Genomic DNA, 27,333 nt, shown 5'->3' with positions numbered 1-27,333 from the left:
ATATTCTCCTTTCTAAAGACACAATTCTATTTCACTGCACAGCAAACTCTGAAAATTTTATAAAACAAATCAACTGAATGAATGCTCATTTTCACTCTCCCATCAAATATAATTTTCACTAAAATTACACAGCCTTATACATGTGCACACAGAGCAGATGACTGCATGAAAAACAGACTAGAAAATTACCATTCATCACAAAGCCATCACTGTTCATTCAGATAAAGAAGTTAACACCCCTGTACTGTCTTTCTAATCTTTCTTACTTCATTAGATAACCACTGATTGAAAAACAAAGTAGAGTTTATTCTGCAGTACCTGGTTTCAGCATGTGTTGGGCTACTCTAGCAATGTAGAGTGTTAAAGGGAATGTGAATCTGAGATTTGGTTGTTGGATTCCATTTTGCACAACATCCATAAGGTAAAGCAACTGTAACATGAGAACAACAAATTTTAAAAAAATTAGAAAGTAGGTTTTGGAATCCCATTGGCAACTGTCAAATCATATCTGCAAGACCTATCTTTGCATGACAACATAAGACTTCCCTCACAGAAACTGCAGAAGTTAATAATAGACTTTGATCCCTCCTAGATTTCTGAGGGTGCAAGGAAAGAAGGTTATTTTCATTGATTCCTCCATCTTATGGCTATCCCAAACACCACCCTCAAACAGTGTTCCTGGGGATTGTGGCAAAAATGCCCCTCTGCCTGGTGTCCACAGAAATATAAGTAGGATCCAAGCCAAAGTCTGTAAAGTTATAAGAAAATTGCAAAAGAATGTCCTAATATCACAAAATGGGTATGGTGGTACCCATGGTGGTAGTAAAGATATTACTACTGATAGAAATAGGGTTTCATATTCTCATATGACTTCATCTCTGATATTTGTATGTGTTATGTTCCTACAGAAACTGCACATTTAGGAACGAGAAAATTACACAGTAACCTAAAAATAAGAAGCATACTCGCATAATTTATGGAGGAAAATTAACAAGACAGTATTCTGTGAGGTATTTCCCAAACAAGTTTTAGTTTTGCAAGGCTAAAGTTCAAACTATTGTGTACTCACAGCAGTAATATTAGCATATTCTTACCTGCCTTTGTTCTCGAAATCGAGTCCCTTCAAGGTGAAAGCGAAAAGAGCCCAGGACATAGTATGCTGCTGCTCGCATGTTATGGTCATAGCTGCTTAGGGCTGCTATTGTTAGCCCCAAAGCATTTATTTCAATAAACTTTGGACATCCTACAACACATTCTACAAAAAAAAATTAAAACATTTATACTGCACCTTTCCTCGCTGTTTAAAGTGACTTAAATAGTTCAAAAACATTTCTAGATTAAAACCAGAACAAAATAGTAAACAGCACATATCTCCCTTCCTCCTACCCACTCTATAAAGAAAGTTATCTCAAAATCCTTTTAAAAGGTCATTTGTGCACAAAAATTAGTCATCTCCATTTAAATAGGTGCTTGATTACAGAATTGACCTTTTTGTAGCATTCCTCTAGCAGAACTCCCCTCCTGAGATGCCTGTTCAACTGAATATCTTGTCTCAGTGCAAGACCCGCTGGGTTATTTCCTAATGGGGTTGCATTCTGGTATTTCCCCCCTGCCCCACATCCGGCTGTTCCCTTTGAACACCTATCTCCTTGATCTTGTTCTGATCTCTTGGGGTGCAGTCAGTTAAAACCAAGTAAGCTCTCAGGGTGCGTATTCAAAATCAGTTAAAACCAAGTTACACACACATGTACACCCCCCGCCCCCAAAGTGATTAATACAATTTGGTTAAAGGTTTTGTTTTTCTTTTCAATCAATGCAAATGGATTTGTGGGACCATGATTTCAATCCAAGCTTGTGCAAGAAGGCAGAACTGTTCTGAGTTAAGCCTATGCCCCACTCTGGTACCATTGTTCTTGCATGCTAAAGGACACCATCAACAAAGAATATCACTCTGTTTTGTGGTTAATGTGGAACTGATGAATAGAAGATTCATTTGAAAACCTGAACACAGGTCATGGAAGCAAACATTTATAACGAGATCTAGCCTTGTAAATGAAGTCAATTGTTGGTATGTGGAATAAGTTTGATTTAAGTTGGACATACAGTTTGTTTGTAAAACCTTGGAGAAATGGCTTCTGAGATAACTCTCACTTCTGGATATTACCAGAGAGGTCTTTTTTCTCTTTTGTGACTAATATGGGGCTTGCACATCCAGTGAGAAGTAATTATGGATCACTAATTCATAGGGTACTGTTACAATACCTGCAGGAAGCAAAAATGTAACAAAGGTTCTTTGGGCCACATGCTAATACAACCCAGCATGCTCAGGATTGTTCCATGAGAATGTTCAAATGACAGTAGTGAGACTGCAAAAAGATTTTATGGAGGCAGTAGGTTTTAAAAAAATTCTTTAGAGGATAAAAGGAAGGATTGTGGCATACAGTAAGTAGGAGTACCCCTTTGTAATTTGACAGACTTGGGGAGGCAGCAACTGAGACAAAGCTGGATGGATTTCTAAGAGGAGCCAAAGCATGAGCTACAGCTTGGGCAGAGCTACATAAAGTGACAATAATGCAGGTGAGATTGAAAAATGAGGAAAGCGATGAATAAAAGATCCTTTAAGAAGTTCTGATGGAGAATACACCACAAAAACGATCTGTGACTTTTTTGAAAGGGTAGAAGAAGTCATCTTTTCTCAAGAAATTAGGTAGGGGATTAAAAAGATGGTGTTTCAACTGTTAGTCAAAACATTTAACCCGCAGACCCCTGTACATACAACTGTAGAATTTGAGAAAATGGGAGATTTTGATCTAGCTGTCTTGCCTGCTAATGCACCTTTCTCAGTTGCTGTTAATTTCTAAGGTACCTCAAATTTCACACAACCTACATAGCAGCAACCAAGAAATGATCTAATATAAATTACCCAGGTGCAAACGGCAAACATCTCTCTCTTATGTTTTTAGAAACAGAAGAATGGATTACAGTGCTATAGCGACAGAGATTTGGAAAATGTCTTACTAGAAGCAAATTGTTCTTTTCCACTTGTGAGAACATAGGAGAATAACTGGACTAAGGGGATAGGATTCAGAAATAACTATTGCCAAGTGAAGGAACTATGGCAATCAGGTCCACAATACAGATGGTGGGGTGAAAACTGTAGAATGCAGATTCAGATTTACATTAGAACATGCACAGAGTGCCAGACAGATTTGCACTAATTCTAATTAATATATATGAAGTTCTCTATGGGACACAGGTCCATAGTGGTCTTAGCATTATGCCTTTGAGAACAACCTTCACAGAATACTATTCTCTAGAATAGTGTGCTTTTCTGGAACAGTGTGAAGGAGCATCTTGACTGCCAATTTCGTTAAGGCAAAAAAGTTTAACACCATAGTGTCTGTAGTCAGGCTTTGTGTTAGCTCTTGTGACAATGATTATCCAGGCAGCTTCTGGTTTTAAAACCAGATACCAAATAAGCTGGCAGCAGCAAGAGAGGCAGGGATTGGGTAAATACAAGCTAGGATCATATCAACCCTTCACACACTGAGTAAAATCTGCCAAAGGGACCAACAGGTTTAAAGGCTGAAGGAAGAGAATAGCTTCTGAATGGAAGCTGATGACCATTATTACTCTTTGAAAATAGGGGGAAACAAGAATTTAACAACATTTCCAAATGCACAGACAATACTGACCCCTTTCTCAGTGGAACAGATCAATGAGAGAAGGCTAATGTCTGTAAAGGGTAAGTAACTGCAGCAAACATTTCAGGTAGGAACCTTGCTTTTGTCCCCCTCAAACTATAGTCCAAATTTATAGTCAGACATATTTCCCTGAAAGTGGGATGATTTCCTGTACCTGGTCTCAACAATTCACTGAAGAGCTGAAGAAGGAAACAGGGGTCATAAAGATCTTGAAAATCCACCTTGTTTTTGCCTTTGCCTTGCAGTATCTGTTCTCCCTAAACAAATAATATAAAATAATGGAAGCATTTCAAACAATATGTTGAACTTTGATCACTGTGATGGCTTCTTGCAGCCAAAAGCATACCAGCACTGTGAATACTGTAAAGCTGGGATGTAGCCCTCATACAGTGTTATTATGAACCTGCTTTAGCAGGATGGGTGGAATAGAAACCTCATAATAAATAAAAAAATATTTAAATAAAAAAATTGTGTTCTTATGCGTTCCTCTAGCATAATGTGAACTAAAACTAGCTTAACATGCACTCTCTCTGCACAGGAACTGTATTAGAAGTGTGCAACTTGACAGTGATTTTTGCATGGTTGGTTAATCCCTGAAGAAACAGACTGGAACATCAATAAGGGTCTACAGCAAACTGAGCCAAGTGGTCCCTACAGTGCTGGCATCACCACAGGGGCTGCTCACTCAGATCTGGGCCATGTTGCCAAAGGCAAGGAGTTCAGCTCATTGCCATTGTCTCCATGACTCAGGAGCAGCCAGTGGCCCCTGTGGCATTGCATGCAACATGGGGACCATTTGGCTCAGCTTGTTCCTGACTGCCAGTAGCCTTCCAGGGCAGCAGCCCAGAACTTAAAGGATCCAACCACACCCCACCTAGTCCCTGCATGTCAAACTATAATTAGCTCCAAATTTGAAACCTCAGTAAATTCAAAGGGCTTTGTTGCTGTAGTTTGAAACTGAATGGTCATGCACTAGATCTGATTTTTGGTGCTGGGATAACGGCTGATCTGATAGCCACTGATGTGTTTCCATGGTCAGCTCATTATGCCCTGAAAATCCAGTTGGACTTGTGGCCCTCCTTCTGTTTAGGCGGCGAGCGGATTTATGCTCGCCCACGGAGCCAACTGGACCCTGAGTGGCTTCAGGAAGCAATGTGGGATCTGATGCCCCCTGGCGAGTTGTTAGATGAGCTTGGGGAGGACTGGTATTCTCGGCTATCCACAGCCATTTACGACATTGCCCCCCCTCCCCGGCATCCTCTTCGTTGTTGTCCCAAAGCAGCTCCATGGTATACCCTGGAGCTGCAAGGGATGAAACAGCCACTAAGACGACTAGAGCGAGTGTGGCAGCATTCCTTTGACAAGGAGTCAAGAGCTTCTTATAGAACATTCTCAAAGGTCTAGGAGAAGGCAGTGAAGGCTGCTAAGAAGGATTTCTGTGCTACCTCCACTGCATCTGTGAAATCGCACCTGGCTCAATTATTTAGAATAATTCGAACACTCACTGTATTGCCAATGGGCAATCAAAAAGATAAGGAATTGGATATTAGCTGTGAGGCCTTTGCACCCTATTTCACAGATAAAGTCCTGACTCTCCAACCAAGGCCTGCCAGCCACGACTGATACGGTATAAGAACTGGAAGCCTGTTGTCCACCCTCTGGCCCTACTTTGGACCACTTCAATCGACTTTCTCAAGAAGATGTTGACAGGATCTTGGCTGCAGTGAAGCCGACCACTTGTCCTCTGGACCCCTGTCCATCCTGGCTTGTAAAAGCATGTGGGGATGGCATCCGGAGTCCCTTGGCGGATACTGTCAATCTATCCCTGGCTTCTAGGGTATTTCCAGCCAAGCTTAAAGAGGCAGTGGTAAGCCCACAAAAAAAAAAAATCCACTGGATCCACTGATCCTAGCCCATTACCACCCACTTTCAAATCTTCTGTTTCTGGGCAAGGTAATTGAGAAAGCGATGGTGGAGCAGTTCCAAGCCTTCCTGGTGGAGACATCAGTCCTTGATCACTTCCAGTTTGGCTTCCGCCCTGGTCATAGGAAGGAGATGGTCCTGGTCACCCTCACAGATGACTTCAGAAGGCATCTGGATCAAGGTGGGTCAGTGCTGCAGTTACTTTTAGATCTTTTAGATTTGACACAACTGACTACGACCTATTGGTCCACCGCCTTGCCGACATTGCCTTAAAGTGGTTCTTCTCCTTTCTCCATGGTCAGGGACAAAGGGTAGCACTTGGAAAGTAGACCTCCATGCGGCGCTTGCTGGAATGCAGTGTACCTCAAGGAGCTATTCTCTTGCCAATGATGTTAAACATCTACATGCTCCCCCTTGCCTAGATTGCCCAAGGTTTTGGGCTGGGTTGTCAGAAATACGTGGATGACACCCAGCTCTATCTGTTGATGGACAGCCACCCAGACTCCATGCTGGGTCATCTGACCTTGGCCTTAGAAGCTGTGGTGGGATGGTTGAGGCAAAGTCGATTGAAGTTTAATCCAGCTAAAATGGCAGTCCAGTACCTGGACCGGGGGGAATTAGGATCGGGAATCCAGCTCCCAACCCTGGATGGTACATCTTTAGTGCCAGCTCAGAAAGTGAAGAGCCTGGGAGTGACACTGGATGCCTCACTTTCAATAGAGGCACAGGTCACAACGGTTGCTTGGTCTGCCTTTTATCGTCTTCGGCAGGCCAGGCAGCTAGCGCCCTACCTATCCCCCCAGGACCTAGCTACAGTGATTCATGCAACAGTCACTTCCAGGTTAGATTATTATAACTCGCTCTACGCAGGGTTACATTTGCGACTGATCCGGAAACTCCAGCTGGTGAAGAATGCAGCAGCTCGGCTGCTGATAGCAGTGTCTAGCCAGGCACACATCCGGCCAGCGCTGCGCGAACTGCACTGGCTACCAATTGAGTACCATATCCGTTTCAAGGTTTTAGTCTTAATTTTCAAAGCCTTACATGGCTTGGGACTGACATATCTATGGGACTGCCTTTCCCCATATATGCCCCAGAAAACACCATGATCTAGCACCCAACATCAGCTGACTGTCCCTGGCCCGAAGGATGTCCGACTAGCCTCGACCAAGGCCAGGGCCTTTTCATCCTTGGCCCTAGCCTGGTGGAATCAGCTCCACTCAGAGATCCGGGCGCTTATTGAATTGTTACCTTTTCACAGGGCCTGTAAGATGGAGCTATTCCAGCAGGCATTTGGTTGAGGAAGTGGGTGTCCTATCCCATCGGCTGGCCCTACACTGCAATACCACCTCTGCTGAAATATTGATTTTATACTATCTGATGTTTGAGACTTTCAGTATATTATGATGTGCCCAACTGAGCTGCCAAAGCGTATTATTTACTTTAATTGGTTTTAATTGTTGGTTTACTGTTTTTTAAATGTTATTATCTGCCCTGAGACCATCTGGGAAAGGACAGAATAGAAATTATCTAAAATGAATGAATGAATGCATGTAACTGAGGAAACAATTATACAGCCACATATTTGAAAACAATAAACACTGGAAAATGTTTTCTGACACAACTGATTTGAAGTCATTGCCATTATGCCTCAGCATAATGGATGCTACCTTTCAGAATGTGACTGAACGGCTAAAATCAAAATGGTCCCCACCTGTTTATCAAAAGATCAGTATCTGTAATTAATCCAAGGTACCTCTCGGAGAAGAAGATGGCGGTGCTGTGGGAAATAAAGAACAGTCCTCATCATCATCTCTCGGTCTAGCAGACTTAGAATTTCCTCCATGCTTGGCTGCTGCCAAAGTGACTTTCCCAAACTCTTGCATGTCTTGTGATGTTCCACAGCAGCAGGACCCCAAAGCAGTATTCTGCAATTAGAGTAGTGAGGAAGTAATTTGTTTTTAATGCTACAGCTGGAGAAGGTGACAATTCTAAAAGGCAATTTTGATTTATAAATGGAATAGCTGCATTGACTTTTCCCTCACTTCTTTTCATTACCAAAGAACCCAAAGCTAGAATCTGTTTCCTTGACAACACCATTTTTCTTTCAAAGCACTTTCTAATAGTATTGAACTATGAAGCAAAAAATCACTTTGACAGTGTTCCTGTTCAGCAGCTTTTAACCTAGAGAAAAAGGCTACAACTGATTACAACATGCAATCCTAATAGATTGCTGTAAAGCATATCAATTAATATAATTGAGTCAAACACACAGTTATTTTCAGTAGCCACCATAATGCCTTCACCATTCAACACAATGTTATTGACTGTTTATTTGAGGGATGGAAAAGCAAAACAAGACAAAGCCTGAGCTATGGGGACTGAAAAATATTTCTTCAATTGCATTGAACTATGGGCCAGGATCTGGGATGCCTCTCCGCAGTCACTGCCACCTGCCCTGGTTGCAAAAGAGGCAACATACTCTGGAAGTGCAGCAATTTTTATGGCACTCTTGTGGCAACCAACAATCCTTTCCTACCTCTAGGGGCTGTATGCCCCACAATTGCTTGCCTTGACCACTGGAGTGGTCCAGTTTCAGCAAGAAGTAAAACAGGTTCCAGCTGAGCCTAGATGGGTGATGGAATTCTAAAGGTGAAGTGCCACCACTGGAAAAGTTCCACCTCTTGTGGCCACCATCCTCACCTCTGCAGGCAGAAGCATGGTAAACAGGGCTTGGTATAAGGGCTAGGAAAGCAAGTGGACCTCCCAATTCCATCTCCTTGGGAGATGCCCCAGTTTACTTGCACAACTCTCAGCACCAGGGGATCCAGTTTGCTTTCAAGTAGTGGAGGCAGCAGCAGGAATCTACAAGGAGAGACTAAGGAGTCATCCCTCATGTTGCCTCAAATACAGCAGTAGCATACTGTTAAAACTCACAAATAGTAACATATTGACATATTTTAGTAACGAAATAATGCAAAAGTAAGCTACTGCTGTCATGAACAAAGTTAAGAGGGCTTCTAGGCATATTCCACAATCACTAGAGTAGCCGAGGCAAGTGGCAGGAGATGGGTTGTTTTCAAGCCTGTCCATTTTCAGCTGGATGTATAAGTACCAGCTGAACCTAAAGAGAGAGCAAGCCCCCAGGCTAAGCCAGTGAATGTGTGGAAACAGAGGGTGCATTCACACTACACTAAATAATGTGTTTTGGAACTGGAGTTTTGCTATTCTTACACAGTAAAAATCCAGTTGCAAAACACATTTAGTGTACTGTGAATGTACCCAGAGTTTTGGAAGTCTCAGAACCTGTCTTCTGTGATAAAGCAGGCTAGCTTGATGAAGTGACTGAAGTTGTCTCAAAGGTCTAGTTTCTGAGGGAAAGTAGTGAAAGATCTGTGGTTTCTGAGAGGAGCTGACATTTACATTGTGAGAATCCTGAAACTGAGGGAGTACACACCTAGCTGCTAACTGCTCTCTACTCTCCTAAATTATCAACTGAAATCTTATAAATGAATGGGCCCAGCAAAACTGTTACACCTGTAGATAGTCTCTGTCCTCTTTTCTGAACCATCCCGTTTCCTGTTTCCCTCACAAGTGCTGAATTTATTACATTCAGAAGCTGCTTGGGTTAAGTCTGTCAGGTAGAGGGCTGGAGTAGAGAACACCCTGGTCAAGCTTTACATCTCACTACCTCTGTTTCTACATCATATATGACTCCAGCCTTCACAGCATGTGATAGCCACATGCTATCCACAGCAAAGTTAAACCAACACACTGCAAGCTCACTAGCCACATAACACATTGATTAAGATGCTGATAATCTAACCTGAAATTTACAAGACTTAGACCATTCTTTTCATACAACTTCAGCAGCAGCAATATCTTCTGGTCTAAAAAAAGAAGAGAAATATGGTATGAGTCTGAGAAGGCCAAAGTTCACAGGGTTACATTTGCACATGGATGGCTACTTTTCAAAAACTGCCTGTCTGAGTGAAATTGACTCTGCATGAAAAAACTGCCTCTATTGTTGTGCTACTTTGATAATTCACACCTGGATTTTATAAAGTTTATACCTCTGCTACCTAATCTTTAATAGGTACACACATGGCCTGGCCCAACAGGGCTTGGCTCAACCTGACAAGGCTCGGCCCAACAAGGTCTCCTTTATATCAGATCCAGCCCGCCTAACGAATGGGTTTGATGCCCCTGTCCTAACTCAATTGCTCAGCATTTTCATTGAGTTTCACGAGTTCTTTAATTGTGAGAAAGGGAGAAAAGTATTTCTTTCTCTGCCTTCTCTATCCCATATATAATCTTGTAAACCTCTATCATGTCACCCTTCAGTTGATGTTTCTCCAAGCTAAATAGTCGCAAGTGTTTTAACCTTTCTTCATAGGGAAAGTGTTCCAACCCTTTAATCATTCTAGTTGCTCTTTTCTGGACTTCTTCCAATGCTATAATATCTTTTTTGTGGTGTGGTGATCAGAATTGTACACAGTACTTCAAATGAGAAATAGGTCAATTTATACAATGGCAATATAATACTGGCTGATTTGTTTTCAATTCCCTTCCTAATAATTCCTAGCATAGTGTTGGCCTTTTTTATTGTAGTTGCGCACTGTCTCGACATTTACAGTGAGTTATCCACCATGACCCCAAGATCTCTCGGTCAGTCTCCGCCAGTTCACACCCCATCAACTTCTATTTATAGTTAGGATTTTTGGACTCAATGTACATTAGTTTGCATTTGGCCATGCTGAACCTCGTTTGCCACGTTGATGCCCAATCACCCAGCCTCAACAGATTCCTTTGGCGTGCCTCACAATCCTCTCTGGTTCTCACCACCCTGAACAATTTAGTGTCATCCACAAACTTAGCCACTTCGCTGCTTACTCCCAACACATTAATGAACAAGTTAAAAAGCATTGGGCCCAGTACTGAGCCCTGCAGTACTCCACTGCTTACCACCCTCCACTGCGAAAACCGCCCATTTATACTCACTCTCTGTTTCCTATTAATTAGCCAGTTTTTGATCCTGAAGAGGACGTCCTGTTACCCCATGACTATTGAGCTTACTTAGGAGTCTTTGATTAGGAACTTTATCAAAAGCTTTCTGGAAGTCAAGGTAAACAACATCTATGGGGTCCTCTTTGTCCACATGTTTGGTCACCCCCTCAAAGAACTCTAACATGTTAGTGAGACAAGATGTTCCCTTACAGAATCCATGCTGAGTCTTCCTCAATAACTTTTGTTCATCAATGTGCCTACTAATTCTCTCTTTAATAATGGTTTCCACCAACTTTCCTGGTATTGAAGTCAGACTGACTGGCCTGTAATTTCCCGGATCTTCTCTGGAACCCTTTTTAAAGATGGGGGTGACATTAGCTACCTTCCAGTCCTCAGGAATGGAGGCAGATTTTAATGAAAGATTACATATTTTTGTTAGGAGATCCAAAAGTTCACCTTTGAATTCTTTCGGAACTCTTGGATGTATGCCAGAGCTTTCATATCACCCAAAATCACTTCAAACGCTATACTTTTTGGTGAAGGCAGCTTACATGGTTTACTGATGAGACATCAAGTAGTTTACCTGCAAATTTAAATCAGCACTGAGAGCCACTCACACGAGACCCTATATTACTGAATAACACAAAAGACACATGGCATTCCACCCAATGTCCAACAAGCCACTCCTCTGCTTATCCTTTTCCTAATTAGCCCCAATTTCCATACCCACTCCCTCTTAAAGACCACAGTCCCTTTACTAGTAGCCTACCATTTCTTAACAAACACACCCACAGACTCCTGAGATTCTTCTTTTCTCCTGTCATTACTTGGAGAAGACAAAATTGCAATAAGGAAGGCTTCATTTCACTTGCATCCCTAAGTGCACATGAAATGGTTCTTCTTTTATTTATTTTATTATTTCAATTTTTATTTTAGTTCCATTTCTTCTCATTTTCTTGAAGCATCCAGGAATTGCAGTTGCCTGCACTACAACCACAAGTTGGCCATCCTAATTCTACATTATGAATGCTTAACCTACTTGTATTCCAAGAAGAGACATACTTACCTACAATACTCAGAGTTGCACCATAGGCCCCAAGCAGCACAGCAAAATGGTTACTCTCACACACTTCAGGGCAGCGCTTCACAAGAGTGAGCAGTATGTCCACTAATGCCTCTGAAGCAAAACAGAAACAATATTTCCTGTCTTACAAATGACTTTGTTCCTCAAAGATTTCAGGTTTTCACGGCTGGTAACATCATTAGGGATGTGCACAGCAGCCAAGAAGGTCAGAGCGCCTGCTCCGGCTGCAACGCCACAGAGGATGTTCTCCGCAGCTGAGAATGAAACGTCTGGAAGGAAAACTTTCTCCAGTAGAACACGGCACTTGAGCCCGAAAGATTCTACAAACCCTAATGACTTTGTTCCTATCTAACACTTTAAAAAGTTCCAGCAGCTCCTTCAAACACTAAGGTTTGGGGGCAACAAGATTTTCCTGTACATCGTCATGAGTGCAGCTTTCCTTGCACAGCTCCCTTTCATTCACTTGGGCCAAGCAGGAAAACTTCCCAGTGATTTCCAGCTGTCAACACCAAGATATTAGCTACATTATGAGTAACATTTTGTCATAATCCTGTTTATACTAAGGCTAGCAGATACTTTCAATTCACAGAATCTATATTCTTTTACTACAAAGAGGATCTTCCCCTAAAATGTCAAAGGGCATTTATTAGGAGAGATGAGACTTCTTACCTCACTCCCACAGCAATTATTTGTAAAAACTTATTGGATTAAATTTATGTTCACCCTTTCTCCGCATCTGCTCTGACATGGGAAGTCACAGACCTCTGCACTTGTGCTGACCGATGGTTCTGAGAGTTAATCAATTTATTTGTATACATTTTTCTCTGGTCTTCCAGGGGTCCCTTTTCCTGAGACCCTTTTTTTGTTTTTTTTTTAAATTGTGTGTTGTTTGTGTGCACATGCCTGGAAGTCATGGTGACTTCTGGTGACCCCTTCTGGCATGACCTTCTGGTAACCCCTTAGGCTATTGCACTGGTCACATTATGAGAAGACGAGTCACTGGAAAAGACAATAATGCTATGAAAAGTTAAAAGCAATGGGAAAAAAACAAGACCCACCATAAAATGGATTGACTCAATAAAGGAAGTCACAGCCTTCAGTGTGCAAAACCTGAGCAAGGCTGTTAACGATAGGATGCCTGAAGCTCATTAATTCACAGGGCTGTTATAAGTTGGAAGCACCTTGATGGCACTTAACACATGCACACATGTCTTTCTGCAAGTACTTAATTGCATTTATAAATATACTGAAATTTGTTGTTGCATGTTTTATCTTATGAAACATTATCTATTAATTATAACTATTTATTTAACTATATTTTTATCCTGCCCTTTCTCCAACGAGGTCACAGCAGCACATATGCTCCCCCATTTTATATTCACAAAACCCTGTGACATAGGTTGGGCCAGGAGAAAGTGACTGGTTCAAGGTTACCAGCAAACTTCCACGGCAGAGTGGGGATTTGTCCCTTGGGCTCCCAGATCCAAGTTCAACATTCTAACCACAACACTGGCTCTCCATGTGGGCTTGGTGTAGTTAATTACCATTATCTAATCAATATTAATATTTTATTATACTTCTTTGATGAAGGGCTTACAGCTCTAATTCAGGTAGGATTTATCTCATCATTATCAAGAAATGGGTCTTTTGTGCTAGTGGATTTCTGTTTCCTGTGTTTTTGTATCGTTTCCTGTGTTTTTATGTTGTTTTATGTAAATACAGTGCAAGGGTTCCTCATAAAAATTCGAGCAAACAGCATTTCTCACTCCCATTGCAAAATATGGATACTTTGAATGATTTCAGTATTTCAGAATCATGGTAACAGCAAGTATCTGAAATGAATAAGACATACAGAGAAAAAATGCAGCACTAATGAAGGAGGAAAGCTAAACTGTTCAGATCCAGTGCTAAAATAATTATGTTCTAGATAGAACAGCTCTGGAAATACGTAGGTGGGCTGATAACTGGAGAGATTAAAAACAACATTTGAAAGGCACTTGGGTTATATATAGACACACCAGGAAATAAAAAGGGACAGATACCTCTTGCATGAATGTTCATGTCAGTGCCTTCTCTTGACCTCAGCATTGTTGACAAAAATAAAGAGTGCTGTGTGATCATCATATAAAGAATTGATGGCTTGACTAATCTTTGACTAAGATACATTTCTTTCTGGTACAACAAATTTATAGCCACATTTAGAGTTTTCATGAAATCTTGGTCCTTATAACGGTACCTTTGAGAAAGAGATTAAAAGACATTAAGACAAAACACACATATCCCTTCATTTAAAAAAACAAAAAAACCCAACCACTTTGTTAGTAAAGCTAATGAAGAAAACAATTACCGGTATGCCCCAGATGCTGGCTTGACTTGAGAATGGTCCAATTGTGCTTCAGACTACTGTACTTGCTATAACAATGATTAAACGAAGACTAAAAAGGGATAATTTCATATTCAGGGGAGAATATTTTTTGCCTCCCCACCATGAACTTAAAAAGGCCAAAATTAAAATTAAAAATGAGGGGAGAAAAGAACAACCAGAGAATAAAATAAATACAATAAAATGTGTTAGCCTATAGCTTCATAGTTTATGTTAGGAAACTTCCTGGAGCTTGGTTAAAAGAGCACAGGGATTACATGTCATCTTTCCCCTTGCATTCTGCTCTTTCCTAGGGTTTTCCCAACATACTTTGCACATGCAGAATTCTGTTGTACTTTCTGAGCACTCAAGGAAATTATGTTGAATGTATTATACACCCCAAAGTTGCAATCTATGCAAATTTGTATTCTGTACCAGATAATTGTGGATTTCTCTGGCATCATTACTCACAACTTTAGCAGAAATGAAATATGCTGACTTTAATGAAAGATGATTTGTATAGTTATGAGAATTCCTATTTCTATAAGAGAAGGTATTCAGAAGATGGCAAAGTTGTGTCTTAATAACTAGCTCTTTGTAAAAGCACTAAGTGTTTAATATACCACAGCTGGATCATAAAATTTGCTTACTTGAGTCCCATCTTCACAAAATTATGCCAGTCCTCTGGAACCACTTCAGTTACTGAATGCTGGATTGGTAGGAAACACAGAACATCATTTAATGTATACTATGGTGAAAGGGATAAAATATTAAAAATTTCAGTAACCTCTAAAATCCTTATTTTGAATTTTAGAACTAGCATACATGAAAGCAAATGCACCAAAAAAGTACACCAGTAAATGAAAATGTATTACATCAAAGCATAATTTGCTTAAAAATTGGATTATCAAAGACATCAGATGCACCATTTTTAGCTCTGCATGCATCTTCCAACTTCAGTCTTTTTCTTAGAACAAAGTTCCATTAAAACCAACTGGATCTACCTACATGTAAAAGCATTCAAGTTATAGTGGCCGTCTAAACCAAATGCTATGAACCTACTACAGAAAGGAATATTCATGTATAGTTTCCTGTAACAGCAACCTTGGTGGTTCAAGATGTGGTCCATCTAGACCAGAATTCTGTTTCACACAATGGCCAACCAGTTGCCTTAGAGGCATAACAAATACTGCTTCTGAATATGGAGGCTCCCTTTAGATACCATGTCTGGTAGCCACTAATGGAACGGTCCTCCATGAGTCTGTCTAAAGCCATGAATGCACTTTGCCATCACTACATCCATTAGCAGTGAATTCCACAGTTTAATTACTCAATGAGTAATTTGGTCTGCCCTGAATCTACTGCCCATCTCTTTCATTGGGTGCCCCCAGACTGAGGCTAAATGAACTATCTCCCCAAAATTAACTTATAAAGAAATTATACATTTGTTCATGTTTTTTATTTTTATTTTATCTTTATATTAGGGCTGTTTTAAGGTTCTAAGGTTTTCAGTTAGTTCTGAATGAGCCACAAAGTGGATTTTAATTGTTGCAATTTAATTTCTTTGCTCATTAGGTTATTCAGTTTTTAGTATTTTGGTTTAATGTATTGCTATGTTTATCTTTGTTATTGGTGTCATTCTCTCAGTTGCAAGTGTATTTAAGGACACTGTGAGCAGAAGAAAAGCAGAGAATATGGCAAGAAAGCTTGCACATCAGTGCAAAACTATTTGTGCTTATGTGCTCTCTAGTGGGCATGTACTGAAATTCATGGCATTCCCACTGTATCTGAAGAATTGAGCTCTGTCTCATGAAAGCTCATACTAGAATGAATGTTGGTCTTTTGCCACTGGACTTCTGTTTGTCTGGTTTAATCACATTCCTCAGCCACTGTTGTGCTTACAACTCACCATTCTGTACAAAATGATAAAAAGGTAAATGTAGTCCCCTGTGCAAGCACCAGTCGTTTTCAACTCTGGGGTGACGTTGCTTTCACAACGTTTTCATGGCAGACTTTTTACGGGGTGGTTTGCCATTGCCTTTCCCAGTCATCTACACTTTCCCCCCAGCAAGCTGGGTACTCATTTTACTGACCTTGGAAGAATGGAAGGCTGAGTCAACCTGAAGCCGGCTACCTGAACCAGCTTCCGCTGGGATCGAACTCAGGTTGTGAGCAGCGGGCTCCGACTGCAGTACTGCAGCTTTACCACTCAGTACCACGGGGGTCTCGTACAAAAGGATATGGAGACAAAAAAGAAAACACCCCAGCAGGAAATCCCAGTCCTCACCAGTAATTCTTCTAGCCTTGACAGCATGGTAGTCTCCGTTTCTGAATGAGTTTCTTGTTCTTTACAGTTGCTGAAAGTGAGGGCTAACCATCTGATACAGATAGCTAGCAAGCATTTTTTCCAGGAATGCAGCCTCTCTTCAAAGCTCTCCAGTGCTCTTGATATAGCATCTGCAACCACCCAGCTGCAAAAAACACAAACAGAGAAATAATGCTGTCTTTTTGTTTTAATACCAATTCTTCCCTCATGACAACATGGCTGCAAGGAAAGGAGATACCTGATAGCATTTTTACAGAGGTCAGCCATTCCAGAATATTGCAGGCACATACTTTGAGATTGTTCTACCCAATTAACAACAGATCCACTATTAGGTTTAATGTAAGGACCACCACAAAATTCCATTGGTCCAACTGTTTTGTATAAAGGTTGCAAGCTTCTATTTCTGGTACAGGAATATTAAAAACTTGTTTTTCCCTCTTCAATAACTGACACTGGGCAGCATTCAAGAAATATGTGTCCTGATCTAGCCAACTTCCAAACTTAAAAGCTTTGAGCATTAACTTTTCAAAATATCCACCAACTGGTATTTTCTGCCAATTCACCAAGATGACAGAAAAAGTGAGTTCAGTCTGAAAGAGCTCAGACAGACTTCCTGTTTCAGGAAAAGCCAAAGTATCTTGAAGTCGAGGACAAAATCTATTTGTAATTTTTACATTTTTAACTCACTTTTATTTTAGTTCACATTTAATACACTTCTGAAACAATTTACAGTTTTATACAATGCTTATGAGGCCAACAAACTGTAAATCATATTTGTGCATGGCAGCCATAATAAATGTTTAGATGGTAATTGCACTGGTCAAAATGTAGACTTAAAATTAGACTTACTGCTCAAGACTTCCTGGTGCTTCAAGAGCTACAGGTAACAGTTCAACTAGATTTGTCAAGTCTTCCATTTGTAAAGATGGCAGTAACTTGGAAATAACTTGACATTCATTTGTCAATGGCTTTGATGAATCTGTATTCAGGAATACATCCAAAAGTTCAGGCCACAAGGATTCTCTTAGAACACGCAGAACAGCTGAAGAGACTGCAAGAAAGGAGGATAAAAATCAGCTACAGGATGGCATGTCATAGGCTCAGAGATGAGCATAAAGTGCACAATATTGTATAGCTTAAATTCTTAAAAATAAAATACCAGATTCCTGTTGTGCATAGCAGTCAATCTACCAGGCCAAGAGAAACTATGTTGATGTATTCTTTCCCAGAATATCCAAATAGCCAATGGTACAACTTGGTTGAGAGCTCTTTGCATAATATTCAGTGTTTACTGAAACTGAGAGGTGCCTCATCCTACTGGACAGGACAAACTAGCCAACCAATGAAAATAAAGCATGCTGAAGCATGCAACAAAAGTACCTCACCTGCAGAACACTCTCCTACCACCAATGGAGAAATGTAAATATGCAAAATAATTTTCCCCTTTTGATAATCATAGGCATTACCTGATATCTTGGATTAGCAAACATGGTACACACATCAGGTAGTTATCTAATGAACAAAAAGCAGCAAACTGGTGGTTGACAATGTCATGCCAGGTAGTGGAAATGTAAACTTTATAAAGAACACAGACAAACACAATTAAAGATTTTTTACTTAAAATAAAACATGCTTAAAACATTAGCATGTTTGCAATATTTTGTTAACAGTTTCTGATAACTGACAACTCTTGCTCTGAATCATTGCATCAAAATCTGGAGACAATGTCTGTGCTGTAGCAAGTCTGAGTATACTGTTCAGGTATTTATCTGTAAGCTGCAAACCTACTTTAATTTACTGACATTCATTACAAAAATATCATGGTCAATGCTCTGTGCACTAAGACCCAGGGTAAAACATGAAATGGCTGGGCATTGTGAGCTTCTGTATATAAGTTGCTTTGTGTGCTGGTCAAGAACATATTAACATGTGTTCATCTACAAAACATGTGTTCATCTACAAAACTATAGTCTTCCCCAGAAAAATAACTGCAATTCCTATTACGCAGTGCAAGTATAGAGAGATAGCAATGTATAGTGGTCAGTATCAGCCTACTATCTGGGAAGTCTATGTTCGAAATCTCCAGTCTACAAAGGAAATGTGCTTGAGACACACTCTGAGCCTAATCCACCTCACTGGCTTCTTATTATTCCTCATATAAATAGTTCACATTGCTTTCCTTCTGAGAAAGACTGGATCAAGGGCATGAATACACTGAAAAGAGGGAGGGAATCCAGTTCCACCCAGGAGAGCCCTGGCAAAACAAGCGTAACATGCACGCAGATACACACTATAGCAAGACAAAAAGCTCTTACCTTGAATAAAACTGTGTTTGTCTTAACGGTGCTTTTTGTATTTATCCCAAGTGATTAAAGCAGCCAAGCAAAGCAGCCTCTTGCTGTTTTCCTCTTCCCCCCTCCCTCTTCCCCAAGGAGCCTGGACCTGTAAGTTCCTCCATTGGTGGATACTCCTTCTCCCTCAGGGAAGAGGGAGGGGGGAAAGAGGGGAAAAGCTCTCGGGGGCGTATTAGATGAGCCCCGCTCTGAACATAGCAGCCCCGTTGCTGCCAGAGAGCGTGAGGGTAGAGAGGGAACAGGGCACCGTGCTGAGGACAAGAGGAATGCGCCCTCAGAAGGGACCTCTTCTTCGGTTGGTGAGCGGGAATCCTTTCGCGCCAAGGAACCATCCCTGAGCAGGGGGAGAGGGGGGGTTTGGTAGTTGGTGATTCGATCCTTAGGCAAGTAGACAGCTGGGTGGCGAAACCGCGTACTGACCGTATGATGACTTGCCTGCCTGGTGCGAAGGTAGCGGACATTACGCGTGTAGTAGATAGACTGATAGACAGTGCTGGGGAGGAGCCTGTGGTCGTGGTGCATGTTGGCACCAATGATGTGGGGAAATGCAGTCGTGAGGTCCTGGAGGAAAAATTTAGGCTGCTAGGCGGGAGACTTAAGGCCAGGACCTCCAAGGTAGCCTTCTCAGAAGTGCTACCTGTTCCACGTGCAGGGCAGGAGAGACAGGCACAAATTAGAAGTCTCAATGTGTGGATGAGACGATGGTGTAAGGAGGAAGGGTTTAAGTTTGTTAGGCACTGGGATGCTTTCTGGAACAAGCGGGAACTGTACAAAAGAGACGGTCTCCACTTGTCTCTGGATGGAACCAGGCTGCTGGCGCTTAAAATCAAAAAGGTGGCAGAGCAGTTTTTAAACTAAATCTTGGGGGAAAGCCGACAGGAGATGAAATGTCTCTGGTTCGGGAGGACTCGTCTCAAAGAGATGAAGGGTTAGCTGCTATTTTTCTACCGGGTAACGGACCAGAGTTGTCCACTGTGAAGGTGACAAACAGTATGGACTGTCTGCCAGAGTCTTGAGGCGGCAGGAGGAAGGTGGCGGGCCTAGCTCGCCTGGGAAATTATAGAAGTTTGTATGCAAATGCTAGAAGTGTTCGAAGTAAAACTGGTGAATTGGAATGTTTAGTGTTGGGAGAAAACATAGACATTGTGGGAATTTCAGAAACTTGGTGGAATGAGGAGAATCAGTGGGACACGGTGATTCCTGGATATAAGCTATATCGGAAGGATAGGGAGGGAAGAGTTGGAGGTGGGGTGGCTCTGTATGTCAGAGAGGATATATGGTCCAGTAAGACTGAGGTCAGAGAATTAGATTCACTTTTAGAAATGCTTTAGGTTGAAATAGAGGGCCCAAAAGGAAATTTAACTATGGGAGTTTGTTATCGCCCACCAAATCAAAAGAGAGAGGACGCTTATAATATGATGGAAGGCTTAAAGATAGCGGCTAAACGTAAAAACTGTGTCGTAATAGGTGATTTTAACTACCCGCAGATTGATTGGGTCAATATGTGTTCTGGTCAAGAGAAAGAGATTGAGTTTCTTGATGCTCTCAATGACTGTGCTATGGAGCAGATGGTCTCAGAACCTACCAGGGGTGGGGCGATCCTGGATTTGGTCCTAAGTAATGGCCAAGACTTGGTGAGAGATGTAAAAGTGATTGCGCCACTTGGGAGCAGTGACCATAATGTTATTGATTTCACCGTTTGTATAAATAGAGAGTTGTCCAAAAAGACCGCCACAACCACGTTTAACTTTAAAAGGGGTAAATACACTGAGATGAGGAGGCATGTGAGGAGGAAACTAAAAGGAAAGGTACATACGGTCAAAACCTTGGGGAAGCTCGGACGCTATTTAAAATTATAATCCTAGAAGCTCAGATAAAATACATACCACAAGTTAGGAAAGGCACAAACAGGCATAAGAAAAGGCCTGCGTGGTTAACAAACAAAGTAATGGAAGCTGTAAAAGGTAAGAAGGACTCCTTTAAGCGGTGGAAAACCAGTCCAAGTGAGATTAGTAAAAGGGAACACAGGCTGTGGCAAATCAAATGCAAGACTGTGATCAGGCAGGCAAAAAGGGACTATGAGGAGCATATTGCAAAAAACATAAAGACCAACAATAAAAATTTCTTCAAATATATTAGAAGTAGGAAACCAGCCAGGGAGGCAGTGGGGCCCTTGGATGACCATGGGGTAAAAGGATTACTGAAGGAGGATAGGGAAATGGCTGAGAAGCTAAATGAATTTTTTGCCTCCGTCTTCACTGTGGAAGACGAGAACTTTTTGCCTGCCCCAGAACCACTAATTTTGGAAGGGGTGTTGAAAGACCTGAGTCAGATTGAGGTGACAAAAGAGGAGGTCCTACAACTGATAGACAAATTAAAAACTAATAAGTCACTGGGTCCAGATGGCATACATCCGAGAGTTCTGAAAGAACTCAAAGTTGAACTTGTGGATCTTCTAACAAAAATCTGTAATCTTTCATTGAAATCTGCCTCCGTTCCTGAGGACTGGAAGGTAGCAAATGTCACCCCCATCTTTAAAAAAGGTTCCAGAGGAGATCCGGGAAATTACAGGCCAGTCAGTCTGACTTCAATACCGGGAAAGTTGGTGGAAACCATTATCAAGGACAGAATGAGTAGGCACATTGATGAACACGAGTTATTGAGGAAGACTCAGCATGGGTTCTGCAAGGGAAGATCTTGCCTCACTAACCTGTTACATTTCTTTGAGGGGGTGAACAAACATGTGGACAAAGGAGACCCGATAGATGTTGTTTCCCTTGACTTCCAGAAAGCTTTTGATAAAGTTCCTCATCAAAGGCTCCTTAGAAAGCTTGAGAGTCATGGAGTAAAAGGACAGGTCCTCTTGTGGATCAAAAACTGGCTGAGTAATAGGAAGCAGAGAGTGAGTATAAATGGGCAGTCTTCGCAGTGGAGGATGGTATCAGTGGGGTGCCGCAGGGCTCGGTACTGGGTCCCATGCTCTTTAACTTGTGCATAAATGATTTAGAGTTGGGAGTGAGCAGTGAAGTGGCCAAGTTTGCGGATGACACTAAATTGTTCAGGGTGGTGAGAACCAGAGAGGATTGTGAGGAACTCCAAAGGGATCTGTTGAGGCTGGGTGAGTGGGCGTCAACGTGGCAGATGCGGTTCAATGTGGCCAAGTGCAAAGTAATGCACATTGGGGCCAAGAATCCCAGCTACAAATACAAGTTGATGGGGTGTGAACTGGCAGAGACTGACCAAGAGAGAGATCTTGGGGTCGTGGTAGATAACTCACTGAAAATGTCAAGACAGTGTGCGTTTGCAATAAAAAAGGCCAACTCCATGCTGGGAATTATTAGGAAGGGAATTGAAAACAAATCAGCCAGTATCATAATGCCCCTGTATAAATCGATGGTGCGGTCTCATTTGGAGTACTGTGTGCAGTTCTGGTCGCCGCAGGATATTATAGCATTGGAGAAAGTCCAGAGAAGGGCAACTAGAATGATTAAAGGGCTGGAGCACTTTCCCTATGAAGAAAGGTTGAAACGCTTGGGACTCTTTAGCTTGGAGAAACGTCGACTGCGGGGTGACATGATAGAGGTTTACAAGATAATGCATGGGATGGAGAAAGTAGAGAAAGAAGTACTTTTCTCCCTTTCTCACAATACAAGAACTCGTGGGCATTCGATGAAATTGCTGAGCAGACAGGTTAAAACGGATAAAAGGAAGTACTTCTTCACCCAAAGGGTGATTAACATGTGGAATTCACTGCCACAGGAGGTGGTGGCGGCCACAAGTATAGCCACCTTCAAGAGGGGTTTAGATAAAAATATGGAGCACAGGTCCATCAGTGGCTATTAGCCACAGTGTATGTGTGTATATAAAATTTTTTGCCACTGTGTGACACAGAGTGTTGGACTGGATGGGCCGTTGGCCTGATCCAACATGGCTTCTCTTATGTTCTTAACATAATAACAATACAGCAATGTAACATCAGCAATGACAGAATAAAATTACTACAGAATTAAAATTATCATTATTATCTTATATAAATCTAAATTAAAATAACAATGATTACTAAAAAATACAGGGAATCCACATTATTTAATTTTTTTTCCAAAACCAGACACCACTTACTCAGGAAGAGGAATCAGATATATAGATAGGTTTAGTTATAAATGACAAGCTGAATTGAAAAGACAATTTTAAGAGACATTTTTAAATTAATAAAACTAATATGTATTTGTAATCTTTAGAATTCATTAAAATATTTTGACATGAGCTAGTTCATTTTTCTAAAAGTAGATACATTTTTAGGACTAAAGACACAACTAGATTAATAGCATTCATAACAATGGCATTTAAAACTTTTTACTGTCCTTAGTAATTGGACTACAGTTGATTGTTACTGCCCGCCTCATCCCCAGTTTTACTGCATAACTAATATCTAGTTCATGATTTCCTCTTGCTCTTTTTTTACAGCTTTTACTGCAGTAAAAGTCTGACTGTTGTTTTATGGATTCTGTAAGCTACCCCAAAGATTTATTAAAAGTGTGGAGGCAAAAGATTGCCTCCCCCAATAAATGAAGGCCTGTTTCACATATACAGAAAAATGAGGTAGCAGTGTGGTAAAATGGGTTGAGTCACTTCACAATGCAGGTAGGTAGATTTCACCTTTGAATGTTCCTTTTCATTTTAATACAAACTCAAAGCAGACAGAAAGTTAACACAGTAAGTAGAAAGGTTCTAACTCATCTCTTTTCTGGCTACACTGATTTTCTGTTTGAAAAAAGATTTTAATATGGGGCCATTCTACAGTGTGATCCTCCAAGCCTTTCCACTTTCATTACAAAGAGACAGCCCATTCGGCCACCTGCCACCTCCTCTGCAGACTCTGCCCCTGCATGTGTGAGCTAGGCCTTAGACTCCAAATATTTAGAATGCCTAAAGAACCAATCAATGGCTTATGTGAGAACTAATCAGTAAGTGGTGTGTTACCTTTTGATGGACATGTAAAGCAATGCAGCTCTTGACATTGCAAATACATATTGATGAGTGGCAGAAACAAGCCCATATTCTGTTTCAAGTACTCGCTGGCCCCTTGCTTCAGACACCACAGCTCAAATTGCAGCAGATGAGTCCGGCAATACTGAATCAGCAAAGCAGCAATGGAAAGGGAAGTTTCTGTTCCATGATTAAGGCAGAAAATCTGAATATCAACTCCAACTGCCTGGGCAAAGACAGGCTCTTTCTCTATAGCATGCATGAAGACTTTCTCCAACTCTTCTGCAGCTGATGCACACAAAAGAATTCCCATCCCTTGAATATGCTCTCTTGAAAAGAAGAAGTCTCCCTTCAGGGACCCTCTTTGATAGCTCTCAGTGAGAAGCTGTACTAGAGTCTCTCCATAAGCACTCAGGCCTGATTTCTTGCCAGGGGAAGTTTCAGATTTCTTGATGGCTAGATTTGCTTTAGGAACCTGAAGCATAGCCAATGTGACTTCTTCTAGCTGTTGTGAGTCCATGTACGTGTGCAGATCTTGCAAAGCCTCTAGCTGCTGTGACCTCGTGAAATATGTTTTGCTTCCTCCTCTTTTCCCAGTGTGCAGTTCTTCCAAGACTGTTTTAGTGACAGCTTCAAAGTATCTGGAGATCACATGCAGTTGATTCCTGGCTTTTAACAGTGGACAGCCCACCTTCAGCAGCTCAAGGATGCAATTATTCAAATGAGCAGAGAGCTGCTTCACTGCTAGTGGACTTAAATTGTGATGTGGAAGAGAATGCTGTTCTACAGCCAGGAACCAACTCTCCAGTGTAGGGTGTTTGAAGACCAAAGGGAGCAAGATGTCCAGAATCTGCGTAAAAAGAGTTATAACAAAATACATCACCACATAGTTAACTGTTATAGGACAAATAAGCATGTACTTTTCTTCACACTGTATACTCACTATATCCCTAGTGGATCCTATACCTTCAAACACTGAATTAGCTTACATGTTAAACAAGGAAAATGGTGGGGAAGGGAGTTGCACATAGAATGACTGGCTAATACTGACTCCTCCCCTTTTCTTCCAGTCTAGGTCCCAGCTAGCTGAGGGTCATTTTCTCTTAGAGCTGCTTCCAAAAGAATTGAGATACAGAAGAACTGAAACAGCCCACTGAATGGAAAAAATGAAAGTTAGTGAAGGCATATGATTTAGAGACTGCCGTAACACCAAAGAGATTTAATTCATGATTATTCAACCAAAATCCATTTTAAAAAACCTTTAATTGTCTTTTATCATTGACGTGGAAAGCAAACTAAAACTGAGTTAGCCCACATGCATTACAACTGTGCAAAACTGCGGGAAGGGTGAAGTTAATACCTTGTCATTTGAAGGTTCCACTGCAGTCAGAACTTCCATATCCACAAAAAGATCAGGTTTTGCTTGGGCATTTTCCTTTTCCTGCTGACTACACAATTCTATGTCATTACCTTTGAGCAGTATGTTCTTCAGAAGGTCCACAAAGACAGTGAGAAGGGAAAGACCAAGGTTTTTACTGAACTGTTGGGAAAAGAAACACATTCCAGCATGAGGAAAAGACTAAGGAAAAGAATCAGCAAGGAGACTACATTTTTGTACTATTACCTTGCGGCTATTTCACGTCATATTTTTTACAGGTAAACAGAAAGTATTTTATGTATACTCATTAAACTGCATTATATGCATACAGCAAAGTCAGTCAGCTTAGAAATCAAGGCTGTCTGTAGCTCCCAGTTGCTCACACGTGGTGGCAAACATAAATTTGCTGCTACTTACCTGTTCTTGGAATAAAATATTAAAGAAAGGATTTCTGTAGTTAATATTTTATTGCTGTTAGAAAAGGATGCAGGAGAGACAAAAAAAAACTTACACTTCTGAAATTTTCCACAGTGGTTTTTAGGTACAACAGGATGTGCTTTGAGGCTAACAAGATCTTCTGAGGCTGCAGGTGTAAAACTGCCTCATACAACTTCTCCTTAACACCTTCTTCCAAGAAACTGGCAGCACCTTTTTCATAAATGTTTTTCAACAAGGAGGAAAATGATGAATCCAGTGACAGGAATTGATCTTCAGACACACTGCTGAGTGGCTGGAAATATTTTAAAAATCCATATAATGAAAAACACAAAAACAAGTAAATAATGACTCAAACTTAAGACTCGCTCTGACCTAGCCACAGTAATACATGCAATGGTCACCTCCAGACTAAACTACTGTAACTCACTCTATGCTGGCCTACCCTTGAGTCTGATCCAGAAGCTCCAACGGGTTCAGAATGCGGCAGCGTGAGTCCTGACAAGGCCACAGATGACACATATTCTACCTGTGCTGTGCCAGCTACACTGGTTGCCAGTTGAGTACCGGGTCAGATTCAAGGTTTTGATGATGACCTTCAAGGCCTTGAGCAGTCTGGGACCAATGTATCAATGGGACCACCTCCTCCACTATGTCCCTGGAAGGGCGTTGCGCTCCACTAGTCGAAATCTGCTGGTGATCCTGGCCTGAAAGAGGTCCGGCTGTCCTCAACAAGGGCTAGGGCTTTTTCAGTCCTGGCCCCAACTTGGTGGAACACTCTGCCAGAAGACACCAGGGCCTTGTAGGATCTTTTACATTTTCGCAGGGCCTGTAAGGCAGAGATGTTCTGCCAAGCCTTTGCATGAGGACAGCAACGGTTGTTGTGCTGGCACTTTTCCTCTCCACCCCCTCTTGGGGGGATTCCCCCCCCCACCCCTGATGTGATCCAATAATTGAATGAGCACTTAAAGACGCCATCAGGGTTTGTAATTTTTAATGAAATTGATGTGTGTGTGTATATAAATGTAACTGATTTTACTGTTGTACATCGCCCTGAGCCTGGCACTGGCAAGGATAGGACGATTCATCAAATACAATAAATAATAATAATAAATATACAATTTAACTTAAAATATGCTGTTGGAAGTCCATTCTGGCTCCTATTTGACCTCTTCCGTCTTTGAATCTTCCAAGTTATTTTATGGAGATTCACCTACCAAAGCTTCTTTAGTTTGCTGAGGTATCCAAAGACTGTAGTACTGGCTGAACTGGTAGAGTTGAGGGTAGTCAGACGAACTCAGAGACTGAAGCTCTCTATCATAGAGCTGAAACATCAGACAAAGAGCTAAGGGGTCTCTTTGAGAATGTAGCAGGTCAGTGCAAACAGTAATGAGATAGTCCACTAAGCTTTCTCCTGCAGAACAGAAATAAGAATGTCAGACATGACGTTGTGACTTATTAACTTGAAATGTTCAAAGCCAGATTTCTTAATTTGGGAAAAAAATCCCCACAAACCTTTCATACCTGTGACTTTCCAGTTAGCAAGTCAGAAGTATTTAAGTGCACAAACCGCATCAGAGCTGATTCTAACACGTTAGAATCAAGTGTAACTCCAGAGCAGTTACACTCCAAAGCACATTATTCTCTCCAAAAAAACTAAAAAGACATCCAACAGCCATCACATTGTTGTGTGTGTGAACTATGTGAAGGGTTTCAGTGGGTTTACAAACAGGTTTATGCTCCCTACAGTATCATGACATGCAAGGCCCCTGGG

At 41.3% G+C, this 27,333-nt stretch overlaps 1 protein-coding gene across 1 annotated transcript in view; it reads right to left on the bottom strand.

Annotated features, from left to right (window-relative positions):
• Positions 1-27,333, bottom strand: part of URB1 (URB1 ribosome biogenesis homolog) — an 85,697-nt gene that overhangs the window by 15,234 nt on the left and 43,130 nt on the right. The window contains exons 19-32 of the mRNA XM_060234325.1: positions 26,777-26,973; positions 25,636-25,854; positions 25,107-25,286; positions 23,741-24,596; positions 17,256-17,457; positions 16,368-16,551; positions 14,731-14,789; positions 13,761-13,954; positions 11,701-11,811; positions 9,454-9,517; positions 7,384-7,555; positions 3,859-3,961; positions 1,095-1,255; positions 319-430 (exon numbers count right to left, since the gene is read on the bottom strand). Of these exons, the coding sequence (XP_060090308.1) occupies positions 319-430; positions 1,095-1,255; positions 3,859-3,961; positions 7,384-7,555; positions 9,454-9,517; positions 11,701-11,811; positions 13,761-13,954; positions 14,731-14,789; positions 16,368-16,551; positions 17,256-17,457; positions 23,741-24,596; positions 25,107-25,286; positions 25,636-25,854; positions 26,777-26,973 (2,814 nt within the window). The remainder of the gene's footprint in view (positions 1-318; positions 431-1,094; positions 1,256-3,858; positions 3,962-7,383; positions 7,556-9,453; positions 9,518-11,700; positions 11,812-13,760; positions 13,955-14,730; positions 14,790-16,367; positions 16,552-17,255; positions 17,458-23,740; positions 24,597-25,106; positions 25,287-25,635; positions 25,855-26,776; positions 26,974-27,333) is intronic.

This window comes from Heteronotia binoei, chromosome 3, assembly GCF_032191835.1.
Source record: "Heteronotia binoei isolate CCM8104 ecotype False Entrance Well chromosome 3, APGP_CSIRO_Hbin_v1, whole genome shotgun sequence".
In the NCBI taxonomy this organism is placed as follows: domain Eukaryota; kingdom Metazoa; phylum Chordata; class Lepidosauria; order Squamata; family Gekkonidae; genus Heteronotia; species Heteronotia binoei.
This window is presented reverse-complemented; position numbering and strand designations above follow the sequence as displayed.